Source organism: Schistocerca serialis, chromosome 4, assembly GCF_023864345.2.
Source record: "Schistocerca serialis cubense isolate TAMUIC-IGC-003099 chromosome 4, iqSchSeri2.2, whole genome shotgun sequence".
NCBI lineage: Eukaryota > Metazoa > Arthropoda > Insecta > Orthoptera > Acrididae > Schistocerca > Schistocerca serialis.
The window spans coordinates 16,262,758-16,288,397 of NC_064641.1; the positions used below are offsets into that span (position 1 = coordinate 16,262,758).

General features: G+C 42.9%; 1 protein-coding gene across 1 annotated transcript in view; it reads right to left on the reverse strand.

The window, feature by feature from the left end:
- Window positions 1–9,696: 9,696 nt before the first annotated feature.
- LOC126473672 (solute carrier family 22 member 1-like) overlaps window positions 9,697–25,640 on the reverse strand; it is a 165,459-nt gene continuing 149,515 nt past the window's right edge. Inside the window, exon 8 of the mRNA XM_050100907.1 lies at window positions 9,697–10,070. Coding sequence (XP_049956864.1) covers window positions 9,882–10,070 — 189 coding nt within the window. The 3' untranslated portion in view covers window positions 9,697–9,881. The remainder of the gene's footprint in view (window positions 10,071–25,640) is intronic.

Genomic DNA, 25,640 nt, shown 5'->3' on the forward strand with positions numbered 1-25,640 from the left:
AATTTGGTAGACTTGGATACGGGACAATTGGTCGAACAGTGAGAAACGCGCACCGCGGAACCTATTGTTCAGGGGCAGGCGGATAGCATGAAAAACGCGACCGCCGAAACGCAACAAAGAGCAGGAATGGAATTCCAAACTTTAGAAAATGTTTCGGAATCAGACGTGAAAATGAAATCTGAACCCCTTGATGAGGAATACGGGGGACAATTAAAGAGGCACCCACTGCAGAAGTAAAACCGCTGGTTTCCGGGAATTTAGCTGATTTATTGAATGTTTTGATTAACGAAATCAAGGCTCAGTCTAGCAATATAGAAACTCAATCGTCAGAAATTAAAGCTCAGTCTGCCAAGCAAGAAGCTCAGTCTGCCAAGCAAGAAGCTCAGTCTGAAAAAATTGATAGGAAGCTAGACAATCAGAACAAAGCTATTAATGTTGTTAACAACAATGTTGGAGGATTAACACAAAAGTTGATAAAATCAAAGAAGATATGATTAATACCGAAATCGGTAATCTGAAACAGGAAATGATAGGAGTTCAGGCGGAAATTGCGAACATAAATGCTCGTTTTTAGCAGAATCGAGAAAAGTGTAGGAGAAGCAGTTGCTCCGATCATCGAGAATAAGGTGACGGAACAAATTCAATTAGTGAGAAAAGAGGATCAACAGAATGTGGAAACTTTAAAGGCTTTAGTATCCGAAATCGATACTAAAGTGAGGAAGCAGGCTAATACCTGCGAAGAGAAAAAGAGGCAAGTGGAAACGCTTGCGACAACCACCTGCCAAGTAATTACGACAGTGTCGGAATTAGAAAAGAAACTTGCCGAAAAACAGAGCTATGTGCCAATCTGTGCACATAGTTCGGAATTGTTGGCGAAAGAGGAGCGGTTCGACCCCTTGAATAAAGGCGGTATAAACGCGACGGATTTCATTAAAAATTGTGAAAGAGTTTTACCCAGATCATGGACTAATGAGAGAAAAATTAATGCGGTTATTGACGTATTGGCTGGTGATGCCAAGCGTTGGGGCTTTAACCTCAACATTACGAACCTGACTTTTGACGAGTTTAAAAATTTGTATCTGGCTGAATACTGGTCAGAGCAAAAACAACAAAGTGTCTGGCGCGAATTTGTCGTATCGAGGCCTTTCGATGCGAATTCGCGTGGCTCGATGAAGGAGTTTTGTGAGGGCTGGATCCGCAAGTTGGAATATTTGCGTGATCGTCGCACGGAATCCGAAATAGTCTGGGAACTCTACAAGAAGCTTCCAGATAATACAAAACACTACGTAGGAAGCAATTACAAGACAATCAATGATTTCCTGGAAAGAGCTGAGGACGAGGACAATTGGCGCAATAATCGCGACAGTGGTAGAGGCCGTGGTAACAACAACAGGTACCACAACAACCACAACAACGATAACCATAGGAATAATGCACACCGCAACCATGGCAGCAATAACAATAATGGTTCGGCCCGTATTAACAATCGGTACAATGCAAATAATAACAGGAATGACGGAAACCAGTATCATACTAACGTGATACGGGCTTCACAGAATAGTAATAACGCCAGAGGGTGTGATCAGCCGCCTCAGCAGCATCCGGGGAGCGTATCTGCTGGGACGAGACAGGGAAACCATTAGCCGCGCCGGTGAGGGGCCGACCGGGCGTGGAGAAATTTTAGCGGCCCAGTGACAGGAGAAAACCCATGTGTTGTCGTTATAAAAATTCCGTATAGAATAATCAACGGCGGGAGAGTGTGCCAGTGTTAAGAGAAAGGAGTGCGCCCACAAGTAGTAGATCAGCTGTAGACACGGCAGTAGAAAATACATTCACTGTCAGCGAGAACAATTTTAGTAGTGTTCCGGAAATCGATTATAAAGTGGCAGCTGTAACACCCACAGTGGAAATGGAGATTGAGTTTAAGAATGATTCGCAATTGTTGAGAGAGCAGATGTCGGATAACACGTCCGTCATCGAGCGAGGGGATGCAGAGAGGGATGAGGTCTGGTTAAGGCAGTTCGGTCGCTTATACGACGAACTAAGAGATTATAGGGGCCTGTACGGGAGGAGTGTTTATGGGGAGCGCGGGCAGGATTTGCCGCGTCTCGTCCCGCAGGAAGATAGCGTTTGTGAGGTGATAGAAAGTTCTGGCCCTAACCGGCAGACTTTACTAGAAGTAGTTGATGTTAATGGGGAGCACGAGCAAGATTAGTCCTGTTTCGTCCCGCAGGAGTTGAATGTTGAAGTAGTAACGGAAAGTTCTGGCCCTAACCGGCAGACCTTACCGAAAATTACAGTGGTAGAAGTAGCCAAACCCATCCGACGCTAAACTCCAGTTTAAACATTGCGAGAGTATTAAGGAGAAAGATTACGAAAATTTTAGTGATAGCCGGACACGATCAGTAGAAAAGCATGTAGATTACAGCGTGTATGAGGTTAGAGCTGACGTTATACCGTCGGACGGTAACAGTGTGGGTTGCGCAGATCCTGAGGAAGTAATTGCAGATACTACTGGGCACATTCCTCCAGGTAGATTGGCAGATGAAATCAATCTGGCCAAAGAGGAATCAACGAAGGTGACAATTAGTGAATTGATAGCAAAGCAACACTCACTAGTTGACGAGTTACAGGAAAAGGTTTCGGCATTGGAGGCGAAGCTAGAGACTAAGCCTCAGGACAAACGTGTTGAAATTAAAACTGTAAGTGAACAGAGGCTGAAAAAGCCGCCAGATAAACCGGATTTAGGATCAAAGCCGGATGGTTTTCTGGAATGACCTGGATATAGACGAGGATTTACTGTGGGAAAATAAAGAAACAGTCGAGGACAATTGTAGACAGATAGTAGTGTCTGTTAATATGCACGACCTACAACTAAACGTGTTGATTGACACTGGTGCAGAACTGAGTGCTGTGTCTGGGAAAATATTTCAGTTGCTGAAAGACAGACCTGGTATCGTAGTTATGCCAGTAACAGGAGTGAAAATTATCGGTGCTACTGGGAAGGCCAGTAAACCGGTCACAAAACAGATTTTTGTCAACTTCGAGATATGTGGGGCACGATTTGAGCAAGAGTTTGTCGTCGTGTCAGACTTAACTACGGAAGTAATTATCGGGTTAGATTGGCTATCAAAGTACCGTGGAGTGATTAATTGTGGAGGCAAAAGTTTGACATGTACGTCACAAGATAAAACAATAGTTTTGCAGTTTCTTCAGTTTTAATTTTCAGTTCATAATCTATAAATTATGGTCAGAGTCCACATCTGACCTGGGAAATGTTTTGCAGTTTAAAATGTGGTTCAGAAATCTTTGTCTTACAATTACGCTATTTGTCAGTAATTTTCTGGCATCTCCAGGTCTCTTCCACGTATACTGCCTTCTTTTACCATTCCTAAACCGAGTTTTAACTTTGATTAAATTATGTTCTGCGTAAAATCCTGCCAAGTGGCTTAGTGTTTCATTTCTTTCCTCCAGTCCATTTTCTCCACCTATTTTTCCCTTCCTTTTTCTTCTATCGGATTCTCATCACAATTAAATTTTCGTCTCCCATAACTAACTGAATAATTTCCTTTATTTCATCGTACACTGTTTCTGTCTTTTCGTATTCTGCGGAGATAGTTGACATATACTCTTGTACTATTGTAATGAGTGTTGGCTTCCTGCCTTAGCTTCGCTAAGATAATGTGCCCACTATGCTTTATATGGTAAATTAACTCATTTCTATTTTCTTGTTCACTATTACACCTACTCTTGCATGATCCCTGTTTGACTTTGTTTTTATAACACTGTAGTTACTTGAACAAATGTCTTGTTCTTCCTGCGCAATACTTCGCTAACTGGCTGCTTAACTGTCTTGGTCCAAAATTTAAAAAGAGATATAGACAGGTTGGCAGATTTATCCAATCAGAAAAAGCAGTTAAAATAGTAATGTAATGCAGTTTCCATAAGCACTGAAGTGATGGAAAGTCACTCACTTCGTGATGTCTTCTTAGCAGTGGTGCGTCAATTCCATCAGCTGCCCTATCGGCTTACTGCTTGTCATCAGCTAATTTTGTATGAAAATAGTTGAGAAGGAAGTAGAAACAATGACTCAGCTTTTGCTCTGAAGAATAAATATTTAAATCAAACCTTCATTTTTTGTACTGTAACGTCAACTATATTCTATAACTCTTGTGAATGGCAGTAGTGGAACAACGAGCTTTCGCTACACAGCTGAGAGCAGTTAGAACGCCTCTCCTAAAATTAATGTCTTTTAAAGATGGCGGCGGTGTCCTTTCCCCTAACTCAGTGGTCGCCGTACTGCGGCCCGTGGGTCACATGCGGCCCGAATCAGGGATTCGTGCGGCCGGCGCTTCTCAGCCGTATTTTATAATAACATGCACCTAGCAACTAACAGTCGCATCCAAAAATTCCTCAACTAGCGTTAAGAGCTCCCTGAGAGTGTATTTTTCTTGCTCAGTAACGAACAAAAATACTTGCTGAGGAAGTAATTCTTTAACCTGTGATTAATTTTAATTGATTTGGTGAAATCGCCCGTGAATTACGTAAAGATTGCCGCTTACATCAGGGGCGGTTAATAGAAACAAGAGGGGGAACATTTTATTGTTTGGGGGAATATTTTATTGTTTTTCTTCCAGTCTGGCGACTCGCAAGCATACGAAGCTAGCACCTATCAGCTGCTATGGTATAAATGTCTAACGTAAGTAACATGGATTCGTGAATGTGCTTTATAGAGACGGCCATTTTTCAAGTGTTGTACATGTTTGTAGCAAGTAATATGCAATCAAAGTAAGGCAATGTAATGAGGAAAATAATAATGTCATTCGAAATGTTTGTGATCGTGTCTTATATTGCAATCTCTGTTACTAACATAACATAATAATTTATATAAGTATATTTAAGTATGTCGGTAGGTGGATGTGTGGTAAAGTGGTCGGCACGGGGAAAGTGGCCATTGCACTTTTTTTATTTTTTCTTTGCCCAGACAGCCCTGCTGCCTGCCGAGAATTGGTCACACTACTTCTAACATGCACTGTCATTGTTGTTGGTGAGATTGACAGAGGAAGTTTGTTCCTTTATTTTTTAGTAAAAATGTTCTTGCTTTTGTGCCATCTGATTTAAGATAAGTCATTTATATAATTCTTGTTGCCTCACTTACATGAAGAGTAATAATTTGTTACCATATCAATGTTTAAACATCTTATTGGACCTACAAATATAGTTCCTTGTTATTAACTTCAGTTTGATAGTTTCTCCTGTGGTTCACTAACACCAGTTTCCTTCTCTCAACACCGATTAGCGTCAGACAAGTTCCCCACCTTTGAATGTAACATGCCTTACTTGACGGTTTTCATTTTCGTACGTGTTTCCATGACACTCCGCAGTAATGTCTCCCCAAAACACGTTGTTCCAGTGTGATTTATTATGCTATAGCGGTAGGACGTGCGACTTCCGTGTGTATAAAGGTATTGTCAGTGAGGTTATGAGCAGAAAATGCTTTAGTTACTATTTGGTCACGATAACGTGACGGTTTCGCTAGTGCTGCGAGAAGCAGAGAAAGTAGGCACTACTTTAAAGACGTTCATTTGTCTCCGAGCGCTGCCAGCATCAAGCTGTCTCTAGACGCGAAGTAATTAAGAAATGCTTGCGTCAAGTAGTAAGTAACTTCTGTAAACACTTGCTGAGGTGTTTACATTAGGACATGAACTTACTCAATTTACTTCTCGAAATCATGGGGACAAGTTTATTTCAGAAACTCACCGCTAGTACTCGAGACAGAAGTGCAGTTATTCTTAAAAACCAGTGAAGTCACCACCGTTGTTGCATTACTATTAATGAATGAAAATAATCACGAAACACAAAAATAAAAAAAAATTGAAAAAAATATTAGAGGAGAACATATTGATGTTATCAAGAAGCACTATTCAATTTAACTAACATCAGAGGATTTGACTTAGCCTAAAAACTTTGAGGATGTTGTATGCAAATTTCGAACATCTCTTGTCTGTTGCATAATCACATGTTCGATAACAGGAAACAAAAATACGGTGCGGTATGTCAGCAAGACTCTGCGGTTTAATTGCTCAGATTTTTACAAGCAATATTTACTACTTTTATCACAAATGTAGTGCATTTATGTTTATGGTAACATTAAAAAAATCAGCTAAAATTTAAAGACGCCTGTACTGCCATTCTACTTTTCCTTCTGGTGAAACAAATTGATCGGTAAACTCATTTCGCAGTTCCTTGGCTGGTGCTGCCAATTGTTTGTATTTAGGGGTTCCAACGGCACATTTGGTGGCCCCCCTCTGTCTTTGTGCCATTCCCTATTTTGACAATGACATTTTCGCACCGCTACTGAACACATAAAACTTCTGTAAATTTGAGAAGAACTACTACGAAAAGACAAATTCGGCAACTACTTGCATTAAGATGCAGGAAACTAGAGCGAATTTTCACCCTGCAGCGGAGTGTGCGCTGATTTCCTGACAAAACTGTGTGCTGGACCGAGACTCGAACCTGGGAACCCGATCTCACACACTGTTTTAATTTGTCAGGAAGTTTCATTTAAGAAACTGTTTCCACTTCTTGAATTTGACGAAACCAGCGGACTTCGACGGGACGGGAAGAGGGTGCGGAGATGGTGCTCCGTAATATTCCATCCAACGCTGTGATTGTATGGATAATGCACCATCTCTCTCTCTCTCTCGCTCTCTCTCTCTATTCGTTTAGTCGGTTCCGACTCTTCGTGACCCCATGAACCAAATCACGCCACTTTTTCCTGTCTTGCACTTTCTCCCGTAGACCTTCCAGGTTGGAACACATTGCTTCTGTGATGCCATCGATCCATCTCATCCTATGACGTCCTCTTTTTCCAGTTCCTTCAATCTTCCCCAGCATTAATGTTTTTTTCCAGCGAGGCATGCCTTCGCATTGTGTGTCCAAAGTAGGTCTGCTTTGGCTTTAACATTAGACCTTCCAGGGAGAAACCTGGTTTTATTTGCTCCAATACTGATCTGTTGGTTCTCTTTGCAGTCCATGGAACTCTAAGAAATTTCCTCCAACACCACAATTCGAAGGAGTCTATTCTTCGCCGTTCAGCCTTTCTAATAGTCCAGGTCTCACATCCATACATCACAACTGGAAAGACCATAGCCCTCACAATACGGATCTTTGTTGCTAGTGTTATATCTCTGGACCTTATAACCTTGTCAAGGTTTGACTTCGCCTGTCTACCGAGCAACAGGCGTCTCCGGATTTCATGGCTGCAGTCGCCATCAGCAGAGATCTTTGAACCGAGATAACTGAATGTGGTTACTACCTCCACGGTTTCTCCTGCTATATCACACGAATTGGTCGGTGTAGTTGCCATAATTTTCGTTTTCTTCACATTCACTCTAAGCCCGACCTTTTCACTTTCACCTTCAGCAAGTGTGTTCTCAATTCTTCTTTACTTTCTGCCAACAGGGTCGTATCATCCGCGTACCTGAGGTTGATTACATTTATTCCAGCTATTTTAATTCCTGTTTCTCCTTCATCTAGCCTCGCATTCCTCATAACATGTTCTGCATACGGATTGAATAAGTACGGTGACGGTATGCAGCCTTGCCGGACCCCTTTCAGAATTTTTATCCATTTCGTTGTTCCATGCACAGTTCTCACGGTGGCTTCTTGGTCAAGGTATAAACTTCGTATCGGATGAATGAGCTGATCTGGTACACCCATGTTTTTCAGTACGTTCCATAATTTGTTGTGATCGACGCAGTCAAAGGCTTTGGCGTAGTCAATAAAGCAGAGGTACACATCTCTCTGGAATTCTCTTGCTTTTTCCATAATCCACCGAATGTTAGCAATTTGATCTCTAGTTCCCCTCCCTTTCCTAAAGCCAGCTTGTTGTTCTGGTAGCTCTCGATCTAGATATTGGCGAAGTCTATTTTGTAAGATTTTCAACATGACTTTGCTAGCATGTGAGATAAGTGCGATTGTTCAGTAATCTGAGGATACTTTAGAACTTCTCTTCTTTGGTATGGGGATGAATACTGATCTTTTCCAGTCTTCTGGCCACTGCTGCGTGATCCATATTTTTTGACATACTGTGTGCAGCACTTTCACTGCGTCCTTTCCAGTGACTTTAAACTGTTCTGCCGGTATTTCATCATGTCCACTAGTTTTGGTATCAACCATATTTTCAAGGGCCCACTGGATTTCGCTCTCCAAAATATGTGGCCCCAGTTCTAAATTAACATTAACATCAGCAGTAGTAGCCCTGTCATTATGCAGTTCTTTCTTGTATAGGTCTTCTACATATTCTGCCCATCTTTCCCTAACATCCTCTGCTTCACTCAGAACTTTCCCGTTTCTATCTTTTATCATTGCACCATACCACAGCTAATAAATACGGCTTCAGGATTACGATGTTAGAGCGGTTGCCAGACGGGGAAATAAACTGCAACGACTCTGTGAGAAAGGCTGAACTGTTATCTGCGATACAGGAAAACAAACCAGCCGTGGAAGTGTACGTCGTGGATCAAATTGTTGAGAGAAGAGGCCGCAAAGTAGTGCGTTTACCGCTCTACAGCTGCGACCTAAATCTGATAGGATTGAAATAGGCCAAAATAAAACACGATTTCAGGGAGAAAAATGTCACTGGTGATGTGTCGAAGGGAGGATTGCAGAATGTTGCTAATGCTGCTTTCGTTTCAATTACTGCATAAGTAAGACTGGTAAGGTTACCGCAGGAATGTGCAGCATCTAGACCAAGAGTATAGGAGACGAAATGGAATAATAGAAACGGAGATCGACGAAGTTAGCAACAGTACCACGCCCTCAATCGATGGTGATGATGATGAACTTGAATCAAACAGAAATGACAGTAATCTTTAGTGAACATCATTTTGACATTTTTTTCAGGCGCAGTTAATTACGCTTCCTAGATATTACTGCTGTGCTTCGTTTAATAAATGCAATGTGCAAACAGATTAAAAATATTAGTTTTTGACTTTCAATTAATAGAATCGTAAGTTGTACATTTATCTGCTTTCATTTTTCATTGTTTTCTATACATAAATTGTAGGTAAAACTCTCAGGCATGAAAATGTCGACAAATTAGGTGATTTCCGATCTGACAGCAGTGCCACTTAAGCGCAAGATATATCCCCAAGTCGCCTCAGGCTTCGCGTTAAGCGGGTAGAGGTGCCAACACTGCTGCAGGCAGCCGATGCTGCCTCCCCCTCGCCGCTCATCTCCAGTCGGCAGTCTTAGCGCGGGGCAGGGCAGTTCCAGACACACACCGCGCCAAACGTCAACTTATCGTAGACAAACAATATGTGGTGCAAGTAGATAATGTTTCTACTGTATGGTGCATGGATAAAATTTGTGTGTGAGTAAACACTCATTATTTAATTAGTGAAAGGCAGATTTGTGGTTTCACAGCAGCTCATCTTATTCTAAAAATGGTGGAAATTAATGCAATACTAGAAGCCTATTCAGATAATCAGATTGTTCTTCAATCTCTTTAAACACTTGACCAGCGGATTTGAGAAAGGAAGTATCAAGGTATCTGGTGGAAGCATGATTTCAGATGGAGTGTAGCATTCAATAAAGGAAATCAGCTACATTAAAGCGTCTTTTAGTTCAATAGCACAAAGTATAGCTCCAGACTTCGGTATACAATAAATTTACGATTGTGTAGTATTTGGGTTGTGAGAGTGAAGATATTAGCTTTTAAATTAGTCTTTATGGCATCGTAGATAGTGTAAGTAGGCTGTTTAGGTTTTTATGTTGGTAACGCAAGTCATGTGCACCGTCAGTAAACAGAAGTCGAAGATTGCCAGCGTCGCCTTAACATTCATTCTAAACTAAAAGGAACTTCTGGAACTCTTTTATCCCTTGGCGTACTCCGGTGTTGGTTTGGGTTTCCAGCTCCAGTAGCGCTGTCCTCTGCCAAAGACGGCACCGTCCCTTAACGTCTCTGGCAATCGCTGCAGCGCAGATTCCGGCAGAAACGACACCGAAAACGCTACCATCAAGTTGAGAGCTGCGAGGATGGCGAAGGGAAGTCGCTTCTCATCCTGCGGAAGAAAATCACATTTATCAGTAGTGTGAATGAAAGACATCAACCACAGACATGTTTCCACCTGAATTAATACGAATCCAAAACCCCTTGCCAAGCATCCAACAGTAAGTCCACACCAGACTGAAACTACGAAACCTATTAACTAGGCGAACGTGGGGGTTGCGCCCCTGCACTATCCTCCACATGTACCGTGATACGACCTGTCGTCTGCTATGCCAGTGTTGAATGGTTGTACTCTCCACCAACGTTCTATTACTCTCTCTACATCTTTGAGCATCCCTCATATGGATCCTTTACCCCCTCATCAAATTCCACACCACTCCTGACACTGTCTGCAAACTCGACTTCAGCATTTATATTCCCCCCTCTCTAATTTGCAGACCTAGTACATCCTTAGACCGACATTCAGTGCGATCCGTATAAACCTGAAATCCTTTAATGAATCATAACATTTGAACCAATAATAGGACACATTTGCAATTTTTGGAGATAAGATACAACGGAGAGATTACATATACACATACATGAACACATATAAAATCCTCACAGCAAACGCTGGAAGTGCCCTTCACCAGCGTCGATGCACAACTGTACTCGTTTCACCATATCCTGCGTGGTACTGTGACTTCCATCCTCGCCAGTGTTGCTTATTTCGTGTGTAAAGGCCTTACGAAATTCTGCAGTTGTCCGTGGTCTGCTCTTGTACACACAGCTTTCGCGATACCCCACATTAAAATATCTGGGGGGGGGGGGGGGGGGGAGTGGTTAGTCAGGTGACTGGTGATTGGGGAGTTGGGGATGGGCAGAAATTTTTTTAAGATTATTCGGTCACCATAGGAAGTTGATACAAGTTGTATGGAAGCGCTAAATGTCTGACACGTTGCTCCATCGTCTACGGAAAATGGGGCCAATAATCCTGGAAGCTGTCATCATGCATTTATGTTTCATGAATGATATGAGAATTTACACCAGCCCATTATCTCCTGTTTGGTGCGTTTATCTGACAGATGGAACCATGCATCATCTGTAAACTAAGCCATGGAGAGATTTTTGAATAAGAAACCCCCAAAACCATCGACAGTAACGGTCCTCTTTCTCATGAGCTGTATCACATGCACTCTGTATGGTCGCAGTGTCGATTTCATCGGAGCTCTCTGACATGTCCAAGCCATGTCAAATGCCTGTCTCCTGGCTCAATCGACGCTACGATTTCCTTGGAAAGTACTTCAAGCGCCTCCGAACATTGTCAATGACATCTGCACTCAATGATTGTCTATGTTTACAACTGTGACTGTTTAGTTCAACAGTTGTCTACTACTTTCTTACAATTGATAAAAGTTTTTAGTTTTGCTGGAACATCGCGCACTTTGAATCCTCCCTGGAATGTCCGTCGTGTCGCAACCAATGCGTCTGTCCTCCAGTGTGTTTTCACAATAAAAACCTGCTCTCGAAGTGTGTACTGAATGTTTATGCCAGCTAAAGACTGCTAACGAATCACTAATTTGCTCGTTATTGTCGCGCGACCCGAACTACACACTCACAGACTTCACAATGCGCGGCCAACGAGGCTATATACTTGTACTAACATGAGCCGAGCAAGCGGGGCAAAGGGCAACATGCACAGAAACAAGAGTCAACTTGCTAGCAACGAGCAGTACTTCAAGTTCTCCCAGAGGCGTTGAGATCATTAAAACAACTTCCCCATACCTACGAACTTCCAGACGAAGACCAGGTGTATATGAATCGCTCTGTATTTCATCACAACATAACCCCATATCCATTCCCAAACAAATTTTCGAGGCCATCCCTCTCTCTCCCAGAAAATAAAACCTGCCACCAATATTTATCCGACGTAGCAGCTACAATTCTTCCGACATATCGCACCCCACATGAGGGCTCCGCCTACTCCGTTCTGTATCTTCCCCTGCCCCTTCTCCTTTTCATTCTATGGCCCCACCGACGCCTCATGCTCCTCCTCTTTGCCTGTCTTCCCTCTGTCCACCGCAACACTTACCTTCCCCTCCACAGATGCCATCAAATGGAAAGTTATTCTTACAGCCATACCTACAACTGAACAGAGCATCTAACATTCTCCTCTCCAAAAGATTATTCATGGTTCACATTTTTCAACTTTTTAGTGAGAGTGCAGTACTAATTTTTAATATCTTCACCTGTCATCAAATATTACCGTTGTTAGATTTTGTTATAATGATTTTTCCAATTGCAGCTTTTTTAGATTTTTAAGTTTTGTTTAATAACCATTATTTTTGAATTTATTTCCTTTTTTAACTTGTGTTACTATGTTTGTAAATTTATTCTTTCATTAATACCCTCATTACCCCTGTATTTATTGTTTTATTCATACGCTCATTACTCCTGTATTTACGTTACTGTTGCCATTTTCTTCTTCTGTACATTCAGAGTCTGTAATGAGATGTTCTATTTTTCATTCATTTGCTGTAGACAACAATGTGTAGCAAACATTTGTCAAAGAGCAGTCGTTCGCTTTCATTCAGTGTTACATCTATAAGAATGACCACCTTTAGATACAAATCGTGTGTTGAATGTGTTTGTTGTTATGTGGTTTTGCGTGGTGCAGCTTGAGATTTGCAATATTTACATAATGTTTTACTCACACAATAATATTATTTTGAAATCAATCAAGAATACTACGTACAAAAAACTTTACCTATGGCTTCCTCTACTTAAGGGACAGTACCCAACATTTACATGACTCCCAAAGAAAAATTAGTATTTCAAGATGTAATAATAATAATCTGCTAGCACAGATACATGGACAACATAATAAGCGTGGTAATTGAACCTAAACATACATTACATCAACTACATCAAGGCACAAATACTGTACAGAAAAACATAAATCTCACAACAGAAGGAGAACAAGAAAGCTCACTCAATTCTCTAGACATAACCATTAGAAAACACAATAACAAACACACATTTGACATATGCAAAAAACCCACAACAAGTGCCACAATCTTAAATGCACCCTCGGTCCACCCACAGATTCAGAAACAGTCTACAATCAGTTACTTGTTAAGCAGATTGAACAGGATCCTCTAAATACTTCTGATTACTAAATAGAGCTGGCAATTGTAAAAAATAACCCTCCAAAAATTGACACAAAGATAAAATGGTAGATAAATGAAACAGAAAAATAAAGTCAAGCAATAGAAAAAATCTAACCAAACCACGCCAACACATATAACCTGTACCACATCAAAAATAGCATACAATGACCTACTACAACAAATTCGCACATAAAACAGGTAACATATTCGAAAACAAGGGATAAACATTGCTTAAAAACAAACAACTCAATAAAGATGCACATCCCAAAACTAAAATCAAAATCAGACAGATACAAGAAATCTGGTATCTACCAGCTCAGTTCTATCAGCTCAGTTGGCATTAGAATGACTGGCAGAACATTTGACACAAGATATATGGAACACATCACAGTACTGGAACACAGTACTAATCATCAACATTTGCAAGTCTTCTAAAGCAGGAATATCACAGACCAAGCAATGTTGAAAAAAAAATATGGTCATCATAAGAATCAGTGAAGACAGACTCCACCTCCTTTCCAAGGAATTTTCCACATACACATAGCATTAACAGAAAATAAACACTTGCTCAGTGCCCAAATAAATGCTAGAAAACAGGCACTATATGAAATAGTTCAAACAATCAAATGAAAAAGGAAAGAGCCTTTTTCATCCATTATGGTCTCCTCTACATAGCCCCTCCCCCAGTTTCGTTTCACTTCTTGCTCCTCACCATTTCCTCCAACTTACTCACTGTCACACTACTATGCACTTGTGTCCCCTCATCTTTGCTTCGCCGTCCTCCACCTATTAAAAAAGCTCCATCATTATTCCTTCATTTCTCTTACACAGTATTATAAATACAGAGCAACATAATGGAATAGAATAACACCCATACAATTAACTAAAAAAGGTATAGGTCACAGACAAACTAGTGACAGTGATATGTTGGCAACAGCACAAAACACAATAAACATTTAGCAGTATAAAAATAAAGAAACACAATAAACACTTTGAAGTATAAAAACAAACAGGGAACAGTGGTGTGCGAAAACAGTGTGCTGTGTAGCATATTTCTGCAGAACAACGAAAAATTAGCCAAGTATCAGAGTCTAAAGAACGAAGGCATCAAAAGACATGCTAGCAGATGGCTTTCCCTGATGTGGGCGAGAGTAAGGGGACAACACCGACATCACTTCACACTGCACTGTTGCCAGATTTCTTCAAGATGGCGGTCTTAGATGTGGCAAAGTCACACTGACATCATGGCGGGAAGTTCAAATTTCGGCGGGAAAATGGGTCACTTGGGCTACCTCAACTAACCTAACCCTGTCCTACAGATGAGAAAAACAGCTTGAATTTTCGGTGAATTTTCGATGTTCTGCAGACTGACCTGGAGAAGCTCTGAAGTCACAACGGGACATCATCCCGCCTGACCGAATCAGAGGAGGATGGTCTGCGGGCAGTTGTCCCAGAACACTCAAGAGAAGAAGAAAAAATCACATGACTCTCAGACGTCACACAGAACTTTTCCATATCTACCTTGCCCCCCTCTCGATCCAACCATTCTATAGAGGCTCATCTATCCCACACAAAGGATGATTGGTGTCTCTCTTTCATGGAACTTCTTGTAAATGGAGCAATCTGATTGGTTTGTACAGAATTTACCTTCCAAACTTCTGCTGCGGTATGGAAGCTCTGTCCACCATTTTCTGCAAATGGACAAATTATGAGACTTTCAGCAGTAAAACTATTTTGTCCTAATCGAAAAAAAATACTGCAGCCATATTGAGTAGACAGTTAAACAGGGCAAAAGTGGTCTACAGAACATAAAATCCGGAAACTACCGTCAAAGACACTTCCTCGATTACACTGCTCTGCTACTGTCGAGGAAAGCTCGAATTTTTCGTTGTGAAACCGATCCCCAACCGGGCTATGTAACCACATATCATATCGATGTAGTAAACACAATCCGTATCCTGTACCATATAAAATCATCACTTCTGCATCCTGCATATAGCTATCTACCACCAGACACTCATACACATACCACAAAAAGAGACAAAATCCCAAAAAACATAAGCACATGCACCGTGTTTATTCCTCGCAGCACTAGATATTTCCTGTAAGGCCGATCGGTCATCTACTGCGGCCATTGGTCGTGATTCAATTGTCTCCCACACACGCTGTCCGGATATACGACCAGAACGCCCTCATCCGACTGTGGTTACTCTCTGAACTGGTGTACAAATGCTGGGCTGGTTGCCCCTGGCACAAAGGCGATACTGTTTCTGCTCCCGACCTGCTTGCTTACTTGCTGCCATGCTTTCTACAACCATCTCCAAACTCTCAGATTACGAGAACATATCTATCTTCATATTGGAGCACGTGAGGCAATACTGACCCTTATCTTAGAAGCTAGATTAAGGAGAGGCAAACCTACGTTTCTAGCATTTATAGACTTAGAGAAAGCTTTCGACAATGTTGACTGGAATACTCTCTTTCAAATTCTGAAGGTGGCAGGGGTAAAATACAGGGAGCGAAAGGCTATTTACAATTTGTACAGAAACCAGATGGCAGTTATAAGAGTCGAGGGACATGAAAGGGAAGCAGTGGTTGGGAAGGGAGTGAGACAGGGTTGAAGCCTCTCCCTGATGTTATTAAATCTGTATATTGAGCGAGCAGTAAAGGAAACGAAAGAAAAATTCGGAGTAGGTATTAAAATCCATGGAGAAGAAATAAAAACTTTGAGGTTCGCCGCTGACATTGCAATTCTGTCAGAGACAGCAAAGGACTTGGAAGAGCAGTTGAACGGAATGGACAGTGTCTTGAAAGGAGGGTACAAGATGAACATCAACAAAAGCAAAACGAGGATAATGGAAGGTAGTCGAATTAAGTCGGGTGATGCTGAGGGAATTAGATTAGGAAATGAGACACTTAAAGTAGTAAAGGAATTTTGCTATTTGAGGAGCAAAATAACTGATGACTGTCAAAGTAGAGAGGATATAAAATGTAGACTGACAATGGCAAGGAAAGCGTTTCTGAAGAAGAGAAATCTGTTAACATCGAGTATAGATTTAAGTGTCAGGAAGTGAAACATGGACGATAAATAGTTTGGACAAGAAGAGAATAGAAGCTTTCGAAATGTGGTGCTACAGAAGAATGCTGAAGATTAGAAGGGTAGGTCATGTAACTAATGATGAGGTACTGAATAGGATTGGGGAGAATAGAAGTTTGTGGCACAACTTGACTAGAAGAAGGGATCGGTTGGTAGGACATGTTCTGAGGCATCAAGGGATTACCAATTTCGTATTGGAGGGTAGCGTGGAGGGTAAAAATCGTAGAGGGAGACCAAGAGATGAATACACTAAACAGATTCAGAAGGATGTAGGTTGCAGTAGGTACTGGGAGATGAAGAAGCTTGCACAGGATAGAGTAGCATGGAGAGCTGCATCAAACCAGTCTCAGGACTGAAGACCAGAACAACAACAACATCTATCTTCACAAGGTTTGCCAGAATATCATACCATTTGCGTGATAGTTCTTGATATCAAGCTCATGTCAGTATGCTACCAATCGCTTGCACTGTACAATTCCGAAGGTAAAGATGGGAAATTACATTTCTAGGAACCCAAAACTTTAGCGACCTGCTGAGAACTGGGACAAGCGGCAAACCAATGAGTAACTAGAAACTTATCCTGTCTGTGAAGATTTTTACGTGAAAACTCGAAAACAGACGAAAATGGTTGATAGTCTCGCATTTCTTTCACTTTTTTTCTTTTTTTTTTTAACGAATACCGATGTCAATGATATAAGACTCTCCAAGTCATTCCTCTGCCTCAGAAAGTCGACTAAGGCGTTTCTCATGCACATAAGACGTAGTAAACACCACAACCGAGGTTCTCTCAACGAAATAATGATGGGAAATGCGAAGCAGAAGTCAACAGGACGGTTTAGATGGGGGCATAACAGTCCAGCTCAAACACAGACCCATATTGAATCTTCTCGAATTTCCACAGAGAACACACACGATCGCGTAGGCTGCGCAACACATGCTGAGTATTAGTTCAGATGCCTCCCACTGTAAACCGATCAATCGTTCCAGCCACATCCCACTGCAGCCACGTATTCCACACACACCAGGCAGAATCGTCATAAGATAGCAGCCACATACATTTTATCACTGTACTTACAATTACGTATTACGATTGCAGCGTCAATCTGACGACATTCGACAATGAGTGAAGTTTTGGAAACGCCCTCTGCCGATTGTTGTGGCTCTGGAAATATAAATATCTGTACCATTCATATGGCTGGACATAATTTTCCATGTAAAAGAAATGTTTCACCTCCTATCGCAATGTTCCACATCAGATCCACACCTTCCTTACGATAGGACATGGTCATTTTCTTTGCACAGCAAATCTGTTACACATTCCCTGTTATCAATACTACTTTGGCAATAACTGAATGCTGGTGACACCAAACAATACTGAGTGAAAATCAACGATGGGTAGATGCGTCTCTTTCGTTTTTTTTCTTGCGAGTGCTACCAGTGGGTGTTAGGAAGAGAGACGTAATCGTCTTACAAGCTACCAGATGTCAAAAACACGATCGCAACGGGAGCAGTCTTGGTTCTACAGGCGCACACAAGTATCGCTAATGATATCATTGTTAAAAGCTATACAAGCTTTATAAATCGAGGTGTGGTATTGCTTCCGAATGAAGTGGTCTTCCACACAAAAAGGACGTCATTGAATATAGGTAGAGATCGCGGCGTGTGTATTAACAGACTGAAAGTGTTCAAATGGTTCAAATGGCTCTGAGCACTATGGGACTTAACATCTGAGGTCATCAGTCCCCTAGAACTTAGAACTACTTAACTAACCCAAGGACATTACACGCGTCCATGCCCGAGGCAGGATTCGAACCTGCGACTGTAGCGGTAGCGCGGTTCCAGACCGAAGCGCGTAGAACCGCTCGGCCACTGCGGCCGGCAACAAAAGTGTGGGTGCACCTCGCCAGCCGAGTAAACTCGTAATAAAAACCGAGCGAGGTGGCGCAGTGGTTAGCACACTGGACTCGCATTCGGGAGGACGACGGTTCAACCCCGTCTCCAGCCATCCTGATTTAGGTTTTCCGTGATTTCCCTAAATCGCTCCAGGCAAATGCCGGGATCGTTCCTTTGAAAGGGCACGGCCGATTTCCTTCCCCGTCCTTTCCTAATCCGATGAGACCGATGACCTCGCAGTTTGGTCTCTTTCCTCCAAACAATCCAATCCAATCCAATCGTAATAAAATCACTCAATTTAGAAAGTGATCTGATAAGGAACGTGGTTTGAAGTCGGTATTCGCAATTCCCTCATGCAGCCGCTAGATATTTCTGCACTATTCGTAACGCATTCTATCCCAATGCTGTGTCATAGGTTCCGCGATAGAGCCACTAGGTTTAGATGATTGATTGAGAATGACCACATACAGTAGATGGTGTGCTATACAGCCAATCACTTAAAATATTCAACGCTATATTCTCGTTGCAAGAAATGTACACTGGCTTTTTCAGATCTATAGTGTTAAGCTTTCTGGTAGAAATCGTGTCTGCAATTTGGAATCAAGTCTTTCTATTCAACCACATACCTGCATCGGATCCTATGGAGATGCCTTTAATGATTACAACCACTGGTATATAATATTCATGGCACTCTCATATTTCGAAACGAGTCACCTCTTTCGAACTTATCTACTACAGTTTTAGACACTCCCTATGCATCTTATTACTGTTCGTCAGTCTCTGCTCCGCCACCCCTGCAGCTTTGTGCATCTGATTGTTCCAATTTGTGTCGGAACTGAGCGAAGTCGGAGATCGCTATATCTACCACCTTCTGCAACCTAGAAACATGTTGAGCTGAGTTAAAGCGACAGCATCGTGTTTTGACCACTTGATGGAAATGGGAACATGTTGTCATAGCTCCACCAGCCATGTAATGATGTGTAAGATTAGCGCCAAATGAAGCTTTCACTGGCAATAGGAGGTAGTAGTAGAGAAAGAGAGTACAAGCAGTTAAGAGAACTGGGAGAAGGACGATGATTTTGCTACTGCATTGCAATATGTCTCCAAACTACATACAGTTACTGAAGTCCGCATGAGGTCTCTCTCTTTCAGGCTGCATTCACGTCTGTCACCCAAACATTCTCTATATCATGTACCATCCAATGGAGAGAAAAAAAGGTTCGGAGTCTAAAATCTCTGCAAACGTCATCCAACAGAGAACTCGAAGAGATTTTACTGCAGCCCTGTTGTCCGATACACATGTGGAAAACAAATACCATCTGCAGGCTGGCACAAAGTATATGTGGCGATCCTGTTAAATACAGGGTGTTTCAAAAATGACCGGTATATTTGAAACGGCAATACAAACTAAACGAGCAGCGATAGAAATACACCGTTTGTTGCAATATGCTTGGGACAACAGTACATTTTCAGGCAGACAAACTTTCGAAATTACAGTAGTTACAATTGTCAACAACAGATGGCGCTGCGGTCTGGGAAACTCTATAGTACGATATTTTCCACATATCCACCATGCGTAGCAATAATATGGCGTAGTCTCTGAATGAAATTACCCGAAACCTTTGACAACGTGTCTGGCGGAATGGCTTCACATGCAGATGAGATGTACTGCTTCAGCTGTTCAATTGTTTCTGGATTCTGGCGGTACACCTGGTCTTTCAAGTGTCCCCACAGAAAGAAGTCACAGGGGTTCATGTCTGGCGAATAGGGAGGCCAATCCACGCCGCCTCCTGTATGTTTCGGATAGCCCAAAGCAATCACACGATCATCGAAATATTCATTCAGGAAATTAAAGACGTCGGCCGTGCGATGTGGCCGGGCACCATCTTGCATAAACCACGAGGTGTTCGCAGTGTCGTCTAAGGCAGTTTGTACCGCCACAAATTCACGAAGAATGTCCAGATAGCGAAATGCAGTAATCGTTTCGGATCTGAAAAATGGGCCAGTGATTCCTTTGGAAGAAATGGCGGCCCAGACCAGTACTTTTTGAGGACGCAGGGACGATGGGACTGCAACATGGGGCTTTTCGGTTCCCCATATGCGCCAGTTCTGTTTATTGACGAAGCCGTCCAGGTAAAAATAAGCTTCGTCAGTAAACCAAATGCTGCCCACATGCATATCGTCATCATCAATCCTGTGCACTATATCGCTAACGAATGTCTCTCGTGCAGTAATGGTAGCGGCGCTGAGGGGTTGCCGCGTTTGAATTTTGTATGGATAGAGGTGTAAACTCTGGCGCATGAGACGATACGTGGACGTTGGCGTCATTTGGACCGCAGCTGCAACACGGCGAACGGAAACCCGAGGCCGCTGTCGGATCACCTGCTGCACTAGCTGCGCGTTGCCCTATGTGGTTGCCGTACGTGGTCGCCCTACCTTTACAGCACCTTCATCCGTCACGTTCCCAGTCCGTTGAAATTTGTCAAACAGATCCTTTATTGTATCGCTTTTCGGTCCTTTGGTTACATTAAACCTCCGTTGAAAACTTCGTCTTGTTGCAACAACACTGTGTTCTAGGCGGTGGAATTCCGACACCAGAAAAATTCTCTGTTCTAAGGAATAAACCATGTTGTCTACAGCACACTTGCACGTTGTGAACAGCACACGCTTACAGCAGAAAGACGACGTACAGAATGGCGCACCCACAGACTGCGTTGTCTTCTATATCTTTCACATCACTTGCAGCGCCATCTGTTGTTGAAAATTGTAACTACTGTAATTTCGAAAGTTTGTCCGCCCGAAAATGTACTGTTGTCCCAAGCATATTGCAACAAACGGTGTATTTCTATCGCTGCTCGTTTAGTTTTTATTGCCTTTTCAAATATACCGGTCATTTTTGAAACACCCTGTATATACTTATTGATCCACTCAGTGATCGAAGTCGCCTGCAAAGACCAGTGTAAAGTTTCATTGCCCATACTGTAGGAGGACCACATCTCACTGACTAACAGTCGCAAGAGTGGGCGCCTGTCTCTCTCTGCTGCTGTTTGACACATTGTTTTTCTCTTGTAACATATCCAAGCAGTGTATGACTACAGCTTTTTACACAGCCATGCATTTTGTTTCTTACACCATGGCTTAGGGGTCTGTATCAGGTTCTAAACCGACATCAACATGTTTCAATGCATTGACTCTGACTGAAGCTGGACATCACATGGTATAAATTATGTTGCTGCTGCCATAACATGCACACACAGGTTGATCTTAAATAAAAAAACAGTCACAACTTATGGGAACTGGAAGAGTTTCGCGATGTTGTGGACCATTTCCAAACAGCTGTCTGGCCTCTACATTTAAACTCACCTTTTACGGTGATGGGATAGCTGATGGCTTGATGTTCCATATAGATTCATTCTCCATATTGCAGTCACGTATGTGATCACTGTTTCGATCCTTGACCTCCCTGTAAGGGATGGCAATCGTTATGTGGTAATCAATAGCATACCACTGGACAGATGGGATGGAAAAGACACTGTCAATGTACTGTAACAAGCTTCAAAGTTGATGGTGCGATCTATTTTAGCAATTTTACCAGTTTTATCCTAATTTCAACGCTGACCAATGGTGCAGCAACATGCTTCCCGATTTCTGTACCATGTCTAAAACCTCCCCTCTACTGCTTTGCGAGTACCATTGCGAATGTAGATAGATGACTGTGCAGTACGTCCATCCATTGTTAATTTGTGAACATGTACAACAAAGTATACCAGACAGCGATCTATGTATTTCTGGCACTTCGATCACGGTGCATAACTTGCCAATACGATTGCACATCTTTCCCTATGTGGATGGGATCAAAGAGCATACTCGTATTCTGAGGATGAAGTTAGAGACTGGAATATCCACTTGCATTGCCTTTAACGAACCGTCCCTGCAACACTGACACTTTAATTTGCAGCTGACCAGAAGTAGACCGCTACATGCAGCGTTTCGTGAAGTAACACAGCGAGCTGGGTCAGTATCTGCTGTACCACTTCAATGTTGCTCACGGCACCCATCCCAAGTGCACAAAATCTCTCCACATGCGCTGAAGTCGAAGAGGTTAGCATCCCTTATCGGTATATAGCAGATCTGAAAGTGTTGTGATGATATAGCAGATGGTTACGAAGAAGAAAACGTGTGGTTTTCATACATGCTGGAGCTCCAGACAGATGGAGCAGCGTGCATCCACACTTTGGGCCTGTAATAAATACCCTGTGATCACCGTATGTGTTCGACGTAGCAGTATTTGTGTGGAAGACCACTTCATTAGGTAGCAATACCACACCTCGATTTATAAAGCTTGTATAGCTTTTAACATGGATATCATTAACGATACTTGTGTGCGGCTATAGAACCAAGGCTGCTTCCGTTGCGATCGTGTTTTTAACATCTGGTGGCATGTAAGATGATTACGTCTCTCTTCACAAGACACACTGGTAGCACTCGCAAGAAAAAACGAATGAGACATATCCATCCACCGTGGATTTTCGCTCAATATTGTTTGATGTCACCAGCATTCAGTCATTAGCGAAGTATAATTCATAGTAGGGGATGTGTGATTGATTTGCTGTAGCCAATGGGGCTATAAAGTATCTGTGGATGTGGTCAATGATCTGACAAATGCAAAGGAAATGACTGTGTCCTGTCGTAAGGAAGGTATGGATTTAATGTGGAACATTGCGATAGCTGTAATGGGGTGAAATATTTTTTTTTTTTTTTTTTTTTTTACGTGGGTAATTATGTCCAGTCATATGAACGGTACAGATGTTTATATTTCCAGAGCCACGCCGTCGGGGAGGGGGTGTTCTGATGCTTTACTCATTGTCGAATGTTGTCAGGGTGACATTGCAATCGTAATACTTCATTGTAAGTACAGTGATAAAATGTATGTGGCTGGTTTCCTAGGACTATTCTGCCTGGCGTCTGGGCAGTACGTGGCTGAAGTGGGGTGTGGCTGGAACGATTGACATTTCCGGTTTACAATGGGAGGCTTCTGAATGGAGAGGTTAGCTGGGGTACAGGAATGGCCTAACTCATTACGTGTTGGACAGCTTTCGTGATCGTGTATGTTCTCCACGGAAATTGAACAGATTCAGTATGGATGTTCATTTGCACTGGGAAGTTATTGCCCCCGCCCCATATAAAATGTCTGATTGACATCTTCTGCACATTACCTGTCTTTATTTGATTGAGAGAACGTTTGTTGAAGTGTAAGTAGGCTGTTTAGGTTTTTATGTTGGTAACGCCACGTAGCGCTCTACATGAATATCACTGACTGTGCTGTGTGCAGTCTGTGGCTGGTTGGACTCATTGTTGGAATATTCGCTTGTGTAGTGTTGGGGAGTTGGATGTGAACAGCGCGTAGCGTTGGGCAGTTAGATGTGAGCCGCCAGTAGTGGTGGGTGTGGGGAGAGAGATGGCGGAGTTTTGAGCGGACGATCTGAACGCCGATTCCACAGACCGAACGTGAGGAGAGGGGCTAGTGTAATTGTTTAATACAAACCATGCAAAAATGCACGGAAGTATGTTTTTGACACAAACCGACGTTTTTTTAAAATGGAACCACGTTAGTTTTGTTAGCACATCTGAACATATAAACAAATACGTAATCAGTGCCGTTTGTTGCATTGTAAAATGTTAATTACATCCGGAGATATTGTAACCTAAAGTTGACGCTTGAAACCTCCGACGTTCAGTTGCGTGTTGTAACAAACACGGGCCACGGTCGGCGAGCAGCATCTGCAGGGACATGTTTACGATGACGACCGTGTTTACGAGTGTGGCTGCAGTGCACTGTTGTGGTTTGGTCTAGATGTTGCAGTGTCCGCATGCAGCGCTTGCTGCTATTGTTATTCTGCATTCGTCTCCGCACGCAGACCAGCTGTAGTACACCGTGTTACCAGACGTCTGTGATAGTGTAGTGTTGTAGGAACTGTGACCATGGTGTATTCGAACTCTGAAAAGGCGGAGATGATACTCATCTATGGCGAGTGTCGACGAAATGCAGCTGAAGCCTGCAGGGTGTATGCAGAACGGTACCCGGACAGAGAGCATCCAACGTGCCGCACATTGCAAAACATCTACCGCCAACTGTATGCAACAGGTATGGTCGTAGCACGCAAACGGGTCCGTAACAGGCCCGTCACAGGAGAAGCGGGTGCAGTTGGTGTGTTAGCTGCTGTTGCCATGAACCCACACATTAGTACACGGGACATTGCGAGAGCCGGTGGACTGAGTCAAAGTAGTGTCATGCGCATACTGCATCGTCACCGCTTTCACCCGTTTCACGTGTCGCCACATCAGCAATCACATGGTGATGACTTTAATCATCGAGTGGAATTTGTCAATGGGCATTAACAGAGAATGCGTTGCAGTTCTACCTGTTTACCGATGAAGCGGGTTTCACAAACCACGGGGCAGTGAATCTACGGAACATGCATTACTGGTCCGTGGACAGTCCTCGCTGGCTCAGACAGGTAGAGCGACAGCGACCGTGGACTGTAAATGTGAGGTGTGGAATCATTGGCGACCACCTCATTGGTCCTCACTTCATTGCAGGGGCCCAAACAGCTGCAACATACATCGCGTTTCTACAGAATGATCTGCCAACGTTGCTCGAAAATGTCCCACTGGAAACGCGTCGATGTATGTGGTATCAGCATGATGGGGCACCTGCACATTCCGCAATTAACACTAGGCTGACCCTTGACAGGATGTTCGACGGGCGTTTCATAGGACGTGGAGGACGCATAAATTGGCCAGCCCGTTCTCTTGATCTTACACCTCTGGACTTCTTTCTTTGGGGTACGTTAAAGGAGAATGTGTACCGTGATGTGCCTACAACCCCAGAGGATATGAAACAACGTATTGTGGCAGCCTGCGGCGACATTACACCAGATGTACTGCGGCGTGTACGACATTCATTACGCCAGAGATTGCAACTGTGTGCAGCAAATGATGGCCACCACATTGAACATCTATTGGCCTGACATGTCGGGACACACTCTATTCCACTCCGTAATTGAAAACGGAAACTACGTGTGTACGTGTACCTCACCCCTCATGGTAATGTACATGTGCGTCAGTGTGCCCGCATCTCGTGGTCGTGCGGTAGCGTTCTCGCTTCCCACGCCCGGGTTCCCGGGTTCGATTCCCGGCGGGGTCAGGGATTTTCTCTGCCTCGTGATGGCTGGGTGTTGTGTGCTGTCCTTAGGTTAGTTAGGTTTAAGTAGTTCTAAGTTCTAGGGGACTTATGACCACAGCAGTTGAGTCCCATAGTGCTCAGAGACATTTGAACCATTTTTTGTGCGTCAGTGAAAAAGACCAATATAAAGGTGTTAGCATGTGGACGTAATGTGCTGTTCCAGTCTCTTCTGTACCTAAGGTCCATCACCGTTCCCTTTGGATCCCTACGTAATTCGGTGCTCTCCGATACACACGA